Source organism: Triticum dicoccoides, chromosome 1B (genome assembly GCF_002162155.2).
Source record: "Triticum dicoccoides isolate Atlit2015 ecotype Zavitan chromosome 1B, WEW_v2.0, whole genome shotgun sequence".
Taxonomy (NCBI): domain Eukaryota; kingdom Viridiplantae; phylum Streptophyta; class Magnoliopsida; order Poales; family Poaceae; genus Triticum; species Triticum dicoccoides.
Genome location: NC_041381.1, coordinates 248,746,953 through 248,757,946, shown reverse-complemented (window position 1 = coordinate 248,757,946; position 10,994 = coordinate 248,746,953). Strand labels below are relative to the sequence as shown.

Sequence of the window (10,994 nt, the reverse complement as noted above, 5' to 3'; positions counted from 1 at the left end):
TTCAAGGTCATCTCTCGTGACAATCGCCTCACTCTTTGCGAAATTGATTTTTAGGCCGGACATCTCCTCAAAGCACATTAAGAGAAATTTAAGGTTCGTAATTTCCCTCTCGGATTTTTTTATAAAGACAAGAGTGTCATTTGCATATTGGAGATGCGATATTCCTCCTAGAATAATGCCCTGGGCCACCCCAGATATATGACCCGCCACCTTGGCACGATCAAGTATAGCTGCAAGAGTGTCAGCTAATATGTTAAAGAGGAGTGGGGATATAGGATCCATTTGTCTGACACCCCTCTTATTTCTGAAGAACGCCCCTATCTCGCCATTGATATTAACTGACGTCTATCCCCCCTGTACAAGTTGCCGCATCCAGCTAATCCATAGTGGATCAAAGCCTTTTGCCTTAAGCACCTCTTCCAAGAATTCCCACCTTACTCGGTCGTAGGCCTTCTCGAAGTCAATTTTCAGGATGAACACCTCTCCTTAGTGGTTTTGATTTTGTGCAGTACCTCATGTAGAACAACCACCCCATCTAATATACTTCTCCCTCGAATAAAAGCTATTTGGTTTGGGTCAATGATTTTGTCTGCCATCGGTGACAGGCGAGTCGCAAAACCCTTGGCCAAGAGTCGGAAACTGACATTGATTGGAGTTATTGGACGAAATTTTCTAATGTTGTCCGCCCCATGCACCTTCGGAAGTAATGCCAACACCCCATAGTTAAGTCGCTTTACGACAATTCTACCAAGGGTGAACTCGTGCACCAAATCCCAGAACTTTTTGTAGAAGATTACCGAGAACCCGTCGGGCCCTAGTGCCGTATTCACCCTCATGTTATTTAGGTTGTTGGTCACCTCCACTAGAGTAAAGGGGTGTATTAATGCCAGGTTATCCTCCCTCGAAACCTTGCATTGAGACTCCCACATGTCCGGTCTGAGGGAAGTAGCCCCTCCTGAGGTTGTCCCTAGCAATTGCCTATATAAGCCATCAATATGGGCTCTAAGTTATGCCTCCCCAGCGTACAAAGTATCCCCATCGGAAAAGGGACCTAATCGTGCACCTACGTCGGCGGCCATTTTCCACCGCATGAAAGATATAATACTTTAGCTTTACAATGTGAATACAGATATATGTGAAGCGATATACACTCACAAATACACTAAATAAACACCCAAATTTTTACATGAGGCACTTAGCACTCTATGAGGCCTGGCTTTGTCCTGCCTTGATCATGTACGTAAATCCTTGGTTTTGCGATTAGCGTTAGCGCTCTCTACCCTAGCTGCCGCCACGGGCGAGGTGACTAGGGAGGCGATCTTATTCCACCGACCTCCGCCGGCGAGGGCACTGGCCCCCTCTCCCTTCGGCTGCTGCTCCGGCGGCATGAGGGAGGGGGGGACCATGTTTCTTCGCTCTGTAGTTAGGGTTTGGATTTGTAGGTCATGGTGCGCCATTGGGGTGGTGGGAACGACGCCCGGACGAATAAATCTACCTCAAGTTAGCTCCCACACCGGTGGTGTCCTTCATGGTGGCATCTCGGAGTTGGTGGCATCATGTGTTCGTCGATCCTTCAGATCGGCGGCATTAGGGTTCATGGATGGTGTCGGTGAGGCGGCGCCGGTGACTCCATCAGGTGTGTCTCTCCTTCTGCTCTATCCCCGTTGCTGCGGTGTTGTCTCCTACGTCATGGTGGAGCAGGAAGGTTTTGTCATCCGGGAGTACACGCAGACGCTTGTCTGTGCAAGTGACAGCTGGAAGATGGTGCATCTTGTGCTGGGTTTGTGGTTGGAGGCTGACAGTTCTGATTTCCTCCTCCGACGTCGTAGTCGTGCGGGGGTGTCAGTTCTGGAGTTCGATGGCGTGTCTGGGGACGCGTTGCCCTGGTCTGATTCTTTCAACGATAATGGTTTTGCTTCAAGCAAACTACCTTGGAGATCCGTAAAGCTGCTGATCAGCGATGAAGCCGCGTCGAGCTCGGGTGAAGAGGTGATCTGTCTCATTTTCCTTGATGGAGAGGGCCAGATGCTGGTTTTTTGGATAGGACTAGTAAGCATGCACGTGCAATGCACGCCTCGTGAAGAAGACATGGTTTGTTCTCTAACTCTCCATTTAAGGGGATAAGGGCGGCTATAGTTTGTCCCCTCCCTTTGTCGTCAAGATAGTCTCACCAAGTTTACGAACACCTAAATTGCTTACCAATGCCATTAGTTCATGTATAAATTTATTACTTTGTTCCTCACACACACAACTCCATTTAAAATAAAATCAGGCAACCCAAGTATGCACATGGTTAATGACTTCATAGATGTGCCAGATGCGGCACCAAAATCAGGTTTTGCCATTGAAGATATTGAGAACATAAGCATTATCATATTACAAAACAAAGCAAGAAACAAGGACGTCTCTCACAAGCCGGAGACTGATTGTGCACCCTTGGAAATCGGGTTCCACCACGTCGTGGCATCTCTAGATGTTTAGATGTTCAGATGTTCAGAGTGGCATCTCGTTGTGGTTGTGATCACTGACATCAACACAGTCTTGGTCATTATTTTGCCAAAAAGAAACAGCGACATTTACCCTTGCGTAGTTTTCCTCTAGTATAGTGGCAATCTGCATCACATGTACTTGCAATTTGTTTTTTACAGTTGTCAGGAGATTAAGTTTTTGCATCACTTTCCCTTGTCATATTGTTGGTGCTTCAAAAATAAAAATAAAACAGCTGATTCGACTTCATCAGAAAGTAAGTACCAATGCATTCCAATAGGATTGATCAAGTGCCTTGGAGCTTAATTATCTAGAATGTACAGTCAAGGTAATGGCCCTGAGGGTATGGCGCGAACATATTGGCCCATATGTTAATGAAGTAAAAGAATAATGTTTATGTGAAGAGTATGTTAATAAACTTACAATAAATATGAATTACCTTTACAAATAACTTCGAAAGCACAACTCTCTGTTTTGAAACAATCTTCTTTGCCAAGCATAACATCAAAATAGCTAAGGAAAATATAGATAGCTTAGAAACAGAAAATGGGTTAATCAATACTCTTATATTACATGAGATAGTAGCATTTTTCAATATCCGAAATTAGAAACCATTGACGATTTAGTATGATTGAAACATTTACTGGGGATGTGGCCAATGTGCCATCTGTTCTCTGATATCCTGCAAGATTATTAAAAACAGAGAAATTGTTTGCATATAGATCACTGAATTTCTGCTTAAAAATAATGGTTGAAAGTTTATTTTAAAATGCAATTCTCGAATGCAGCGAAAGCACGTTTCCTTTTTTCCAAGAACATGGAGGAGAACTCCGTGTATAGATATATTAAGAAGAGAATAGTACATCAACCTAATAAATGAAGTAATGCCACAAAGTTCAAAGTGTTGTGAAACAAAGGAAGACACAACCTAAAATCAAGTCATGACTTATAAGTAGCAGAACATGATTTTGTATATATATGTCACATGCCAATTTAAATGTAAAAAATGAAATATGCATATTATAAATATCAATTCTAAAACCCGGAACTAATCAGAGCTACATTTTACCCATCATTCTAAAATATCACCAAATGTAATAAGAGGGTTTGGACACAGAAAAACCAATGCAATTCTATTTCTCCACAACAATTACTCTGACCATCACTTGTATATTCATGCAGCGTCCAAATATGTTGTCAAAGACAACAATGTGAGAAATGGAAGCCAGGTCAACATGACAAACATACTCATTTTGCATTGCCAAATAATTACCTGAAACTGTGGAACAGAAGTAATGATCAATGAATCCATTGTGGACAAAAAATGGGACTCTAGTCTCAGACCAAACCGCAACAATTTTAGCTTAGGATGTTGTTACTAATTGAAGTGGATTAATCTATGGTTAATAGAATTAAAATGGAGTGATTTTTCCCATAAATGCAATAAATCTTTGGACAAAATAATCGATGATGGATATTTGGGATAAAAATGCAGTGGGGCTCAGCTGAAAAGTTGGGATGAATTGCCATTAGAAAATAAAATATGACTAAATCAGTGCACAACCAAGGACATAAATTATTGATCTATAAAAGTATCATCCATTAATGACTGTGCTCATTTTGGTTCACTGGAACATGGTAGAAGCTGCAACAAATGTAGATAATCACAGTGTTTATACTTGCCTAGTAACATGACTAATTTTGGTTGGGTGGAGCATGGTAGAAGCTGCAACACATGACTGGAGATAATCCCAGTGTTTATACTTGTCTAGTAACATGGCATCTCGGTAGGCACCAGATTGTTCTGGTCAGAGATGCCTCACGAATTGCTTCAGAACCAAAGGATGGTAACACTAATCAATCCATTGTCGACCCGTCTCTCACGAGCTGTCACCTAATACAGTAGTTGCAATTTCAGTTACAGATTAGTAAAATTTAAACTGACAACCAAAAGGTAGCTTCAACTCCTGCTTAAAACTATTACCATTTCTATTACAATTAGTGAAAGTCGTACCTAACCTGCAAATAGTAATTGGCATGCATTACCAATCACCTGGGAGCTTCATCAACCTGCAAATCGTAAATAGCACAACATTGCAGTGATGATGTGGTTCCCACCTTCTTCATCTCGAACGCCGGCTATGACGTCCTCTCCTCTGCATCTCAAACTCCGGCTATGCGGTCTTCTCTTCTGCAGCGTCCAACGTCACGATTGCAGAGTCCAGCTGCTTTAGGCTCAACATCACACGATTCAATGGCTCCGTCGCCATCGACCCTGTCATTTATGTTTGCTCCACCTAGAACTAGAAGACACATCGACGGAGGCACAAAGCAGTCGACCTCGGTGCACTCGATGGCAAACATGGGCTGGACGGGGTTCTTGATGGACTCGAGGGAGCCGAGCCGGTAGTAGGAGTGCATCACGTGGAATCGCGACACGGGGAGGGAGGCCGGCGAAGGCATCGTCGATGGGGACGAAGATGGTGATGCCGGTGCCGCGCTTGTCGGCCTCGAGCGGCATGTTGAACCCCGCGCGCGTGGGTGAGGACGTGGGTGATGTTGATCGCGGGGGACCGACGGCCGGACGCAGTGACCTTGAAGCGAATGGGATCGGACGATGAGGCAAGCGGACCACGACGACGGAGTCTACCACCGCCTCCCGCCGCCGCGAGGTTCGATCCTTGTGAAGGGAGCGCACCCGGTGGTGTGGAACCGGTCGAGTATTCGATCATTGTGCTGATTTTCTCACTCGTCGAGGACGTGGGGCGTGGACGACGTTGCGGATGTCCCCGAGAACCTGCCTGTTTCCTCTCACACCGGGTCGGCCGGCGCTGGCGGCCTTCAGCTTCGCTGTCGTTCATGCGGCACCTGAACATCACCCAAGAGAAACATGAGTAATGGTCAATTAGTCACTTGATTGACGCACAGACCGGCAGGAAACTCGCTCGCATCAAACTCATGGTTGGAAACATAGATAAAATCTGATCTTAGCCAATTATACTCGTATGAACGACATATCGAGAGATAAGCCCAACGGCGCGGTGAGAAAGATAGATTCGACGGGTAGGCGCATGTGTGGCTCACCTCTGTTGACCTCCGGCTGTGGAGCGGCCATTGGTGCTTGTTGTTTCGGCTCGTGAACGGAACATGGCGGAGCGGTGACCTCTGATTCCTCCGATCTAGGCGGCATCACGTGGACATTGGAGAGCGAGAGGAGCGGAGGAGCGGTTGGTGATGACTCCGTACGACGGCGTGTGTGCCTCCTGTGGCGCTGGTGGTAGGAGTTTTGGTAGGAGAGAAATTGGCATGCAGGGATTAGCGTGATTGGTGGGATTAGCGGGAGCCGGCCCGTGGAATTTTACTCCGCGGTGGAGTGCGTTTAGCCATTCTAAATTGATAAGTACACATTTGACTCGGGATTAAATTAATCATAGCCATTAGATTTTATCCAGTGGGCTTAATCTAGCGGTGCTAATTAATCTGGGTACATCTGTTGCGTGGTCTTAAGAAAGAATTAGTTCGATTATTTAATAGTAGTATAGATATAGAAGTACAGATATAGATTATTTTATCTTTTTAATGTTGTAATGTCGATATTTACGTGACTTGTAACTAAATATTTATCTTATTAATGAGACGTATTACTTACCGTGGCTGCCTGCCAGGTAACTTGTTGCGGCTCGGGGCGAAGTCCCGGTCTACCGCGAATGCATCACGTCGCCACTATAAAACGCGCACCCTTGACCCCGTCGGAAACCCATCGTTCCGCCGCCGCGACCGCGATGGCGTACCGCCGGAAGCCGCAGTCCTCCTTCGAGCACCACCACCACCACCCGCAGCCCGTTAGCCCTCCCTCCCCGCCGCAGGACTCCCTCGCCGCGCAGGCCATGCGCGCCTCCGCCGCCCACCGAGACGCCTCTTCTCTCTCCTCCGCCTACTCCTCCTCGGCTGCCTCCGCGGCCGCCGCCGCTCGCAGGAGCCACGAGCCCTCCGTCTCCACCCCTTCCCCTGTAAGCCACGCCAGCCTCTTAATTACCCGTCTGCCGTCTTCGTCTCTGGATGCGTCGGATGCGTTGGCGGATCTGGTCCGATCGGCGGTTCCCGCGTCCAGGGGTTCCTGGGATTTGTGACGGGGATCCGATTATACAGTGATTAGCGACGGATTGCTCCGTACTTGGGCCGACCGACTAACCATTTTATTCGAGCTGGATGGGCGTTGAACCTCTCGTGCTTGACTTATAGACTGTTGTTGTTCTTTGGTTGGGACTCCTTGAAATGGGTGGTACTTATTGCTTAGTGTTTTACCCGCTGTTTTGGTGTGTGAAGAGTTTATGTTTACCCCCCCTGGGCGCAGGACTCTTCCAGCTATGGGTACACGTCCATGAAGAGCTTGAACGAGGCCAAGTACGGATTTTGGGGGACGCTTGCTCGGAAAGCAAAGTCACTTATTGACGAGGATGGGTCGCCGGGGCAATATGATTCTCCGACGAGACAGCAGCCGCCAAGAGATGGTACATCACCAGCTATCCATGTGAGACCTGCTATCTTGTACAGTACTTCGTAATGCTACTTGACTGAACTCTAATGTGCGAATTTATTCCATTTAATGTGTACCGATCACCCCTTCAATAAGTAGTACTAATATAGTCTGAACTTTGACTTCTGCGATGAATCCTTGCAACGGCCAGCTTTCTTATCTGTAGTTTGTTCTTACATCATGTTTAGTACTTAGTGCATGTTGGTTTGTATATTATAATCCTCCCTTTTAACCTTGTGCAATTAACTGTGATCATCATTCTGTATAGTTCACTTTGAACTGTTCATGTGGCTCATCGACAATCTTTACTGATGTAACAGAGACAACACTTGCAACAGCCAGCGCCAGAGACATGGAAATCCGAGACACCTCCATCTCAGAAGAGGTCCGAGGCATTAGCTTCCTCCCTTAACTATATTGGAGGCACAATAAAGAGTGCCCTCGAAGTAAGTTCATGTTCAAAAATCTCTTAATTTTTTGTTTCCAGAAGTTAATCTGAAATTATGTCTGTCAATGCTACCTTTCACAGTTAACATGGAAAGGCAATTCTCTTTGCTTTTGTATAGAAACCTAGAAACTGCGAACCATTTTAACCTGTCAGTATATGTCTGACAAGAGCAAGCAGTGTCAGATTTATTATTTTACAAGAGCTTAATTAGATTATTTTACCATATTTTCATCCTTATATTTTCCTTTTGTTAACTCAGCTATATATGTTATTTCTTCCAGGAAGGTCGGACTATTGTAGAGACTAAAACAGCTGACATTATTCAGGAGACGCGTAAACTGAATATAAGGCGGAAAGGAGCTGGATCAAATCCACAAGGAGAAACTTCTCACAAATTTGCTCACAGAAATTTTCCTCAAAATCCACTCGATTACGAAACTCAGTTGAAGGCATCTCGCGACGTAAGGTGGCAAATAAGTGTCACTAGACATATTGTTTCAATGCTCCATTTTACAAAAGAAATTGGAAGTTCTGCAATTGTGTAGTGTACCGTAACTGAATGTTAAATGTATTTTGATTGATTGCTTTCATAAGCATCTTTGTTTGTCGGATAGCGATATATGCCTGATTATATTCTTTGCAATAAATATTCCATGAAATGCACTTCTTTTATTTGCTATTTTCCTTTACCTGAGTACAGTAGCATCAGTTAAGTTAACTTGAATCTGATTTGGCCAACTTTGCGTGCATGAGTGAATTATTAATTGCTCCATCTTTTGCTCTTACAGGTTGCAAATGCCATGTCAGCAAAAGCAAAGCTGCTATTACGTGAACTGAAGACTGTGAAGGCAGATTTAGCTTTTGCGAAGGAGCGCTGTGCTCAGCTTGAGGACGAGAATAAAATGTTGCGAGAAAATCAAGATAATGGTGATAACCCAGAAGATGATGATCTGGTTAGTACTTTTAATATAAATGGACAAAACTAACTATGTTTATGACTGTAGTCCATCCTTTTGATTTTGATTACTGATTTATGTCAAAAATAATTAGATACTTTTATCATCTAAGTTTTATTAGAAGTTTATTGTCTATATTGTACTAAAAAAGTTTATCCCACATTTTTTACTGCTAGACACTGATAGTCAGTTGTGATTTTTTATGGAGGGTGGGCTCTAGATGACGAATCACTACCGAATTGACATCAACATAACAAATTAATATGGTCTGCTGTGATCTGTGTAACCTAAGAAATAATAAATTACCTTGTTAATGTGGAAAATGAAGAACAATTTTGTTCTCTCATTAGTTGGGAATTTTGAATTGTGCTCATTGGTAAGAGAACTTGTGCTAACAGTTGGGAGAACTGTGCTTGCGTCAGATGAAGTATTTGAATTTGTTGCAAAATAGCCTACACAAGTCACTCAGATTGCAGTTGCGTGATGGCAATGATTGTTTGTTCATGTCCAAATCTATAAATTGGAATACTAGTACGCTATGTCAATGATCAGTCCATGTTATAGACACAAATCGACTGCCCTAAACATTAGTTGATTACCTCGTCCATTCATTGCTCTGCAGCCGTTCACTAGAGGGTTTGGGACCTGATGGGCCAGTCCCATCCGTGTCCTGTTTATTTCATTTCCCTGGTGCGCTGGTAACAGCTGTCTGTCAACCGCCTCCTGCCCCTCGGGCATCTCATACCCTAATCTAGGGGTTGCTTGAGACTGCAGGTTGTCTGTGCCTGCGTCATGTTATGATATCTATACGCTTCATTTTCTTCTTCCATGCTGAACATATTTAAACAGAAAAAGCATTCCATGGGTGTATTCTTATGATAATAGTGAAGGGTGGACTTGTGCTTTACGGAACCTACCCAGTAAAATCCCCTGCTGATAATCATTTGGAGATCATGCCAATACTAGGTGTATAATCCTTAAGTGTTCCCTTGTTATCATTAGTTTCATGGTCAATTCAATGTCATCTTGGAATTGTTTCTATAATGCAGCTGCTGCAATTCTATGGCTGGGTCTCAGGGTCTAAATATTTTTATTTGGTTTTGTTTTTCTGCTAATAAATATCGTGTGCTGATAACCATTGGGAAATTATGCCAAGACTAAGGAATGGTCCTCAGAGTTCTGATTAATTCTATGCTCAACTGAATGTGTCGTACAATTTTCTTTTTTCTGCAAGGCAGGAGCTGCAGTTGTGTGGCTAGTTCTCAGGGTTTAGGGCTTGACAAATGATCAAAGAACAACATGAAAGTGCCGGAAATCATAAGTTGTGTAACTCTAACCAAATGCTTATATTTTGCTCTTGTAAATCTTGAGCTACATCAAAATTGATATATTTTGTGAAATAGAACCAAAAATTGTCAGGCTTAACATGCTGACACTGGTTAACCATTTATATCTTCTGCTTCTTTGCAGATCCGCCTACAATTAGAGACACTATTAGCTGAGAAGGCGCGGCTTGCACATGAAAACTCGGTGTATGCTCGAGAAAATAGGTTCCTACGTGAAATTGTAGAGTATCACCAACTTACTATGCAGGATGTCATATATGTGGATGAAGGCATCGAAGAAGTCACTGAGGTGTACCCTACTCAAGTACTACCTCCTGTGTCTGCTCGCACTGGGCCGGGCCTAGGTCGCGCATCAACTCCAGTGACACTCAAACATGTTAACTCATCTCTGGCCTCCACATCCACCCTTCTGGAACCTTCTCTGGTTGTGCCAGTTTCTCCAAAGACGCTTTCTAGGGCTTCATCTCAAAGCAAATAGAGAGAGCCTGGCACCACCAGCAACCGTTCAACAGGTAAAGATGGTTGGTGGTGTGATACGAGTAACACATATACTGTAACGGAGGTTGCGGCGCCATTGTGCCTGTGGGATGTTGTGGCCTCTGGGCTGTGGTGAATACACGCAGGATCTGTGATGTGTGTATGATCCGTGTTGTAACTTGTGAGATTTTTCTTTCACATCACCATGCTTGCGAAACTACGCATTGCCGGGTTGCATTTGTCTCTTCAGTTGAGGACTTGATGCCGAGGCTAAATTCAAGGTGCATTGCGTGTCTGCCTGAGACGTTTTACATGTTATTGGTACATATGCAAGCCTTCATTTGTTAATAATGCAGTTATGTAATGTTCATCAAGCAAGCAGTGAAATCTCCGAGTGCCTGAAAATCCTGTTGGCACATGACGCTCGACCAGGTGAAGTAGAATCAAGACGAACTCTGCATGTAATGCACCATCGAAATCAGCAAGTATCAAGCAGGTACCACTCTTCAGAAGGACGAGTAGAATCATACAGTATGATGGATTCAGATTTCAACATTACATTCGCGGAAGAACTATTTTTGGCATCCAACCGGTGCACAACTTTTTCCAGCTCGTTTTGTATGCCCCGTTCTTTTGGTTTCGCGATTGAGTCTTGTGCATGCGATTTCTTCACGTAATGCAGATCAGTTCTTCGCATACAAGAATGAGTGTCGTGGATCAAGGGTTCGGTTGCAGATGCCTTA

General features: G+C 44.2%; 1 protein-coding gene and 1 long non-coding RNA gene across 2 annotated transcripts; one reads left to right on the top strand and one right to left on the bottom strand.

Annotated features, from left to right (window-relative positions):
• Positions 1–2,918: 2,918 nt before the first annotated feature.
• LOC119304062 lies at positions 2,919–5,709 on the bottom strand. The gene is made up of 2 exons (XR_005148094.1): positions 5,572–5,709; positions 2,919–5,355 (listed from the first exon to the last, which is right to left on the bottom strand). It is a non-coding gene; the product is annotated as an uncharacterized LOC119304062 (long non-coding RNA).
• Positions 5,710–6,237: 528 nt separating this feature from the next.
• LOC119330304 lies at positions 6,238–10,564 on the top strand. The gene is made up of 6 exons (XM_037603411.1): positions 6,238–6,497; positions 6,842–7,018; positions 7,345–7,470; positions 7,754–7,933; positions 8,261–8,425; positions 9,899–10,564. The coding sequence occupies exons 1-6, from the start codon at positions 6,270–6,272 to the stop codon at positions 10,250–10,252; spliced, it is 1,230 nt and encodes a 409-aa protein (XP_037459308.1). The 5' UTR covers positions 6,238–6,269; the 3' UTR covers positions 10,253–10,564.
• Positions 10,565–10,994: the final 430 nt, after the last annotated feature.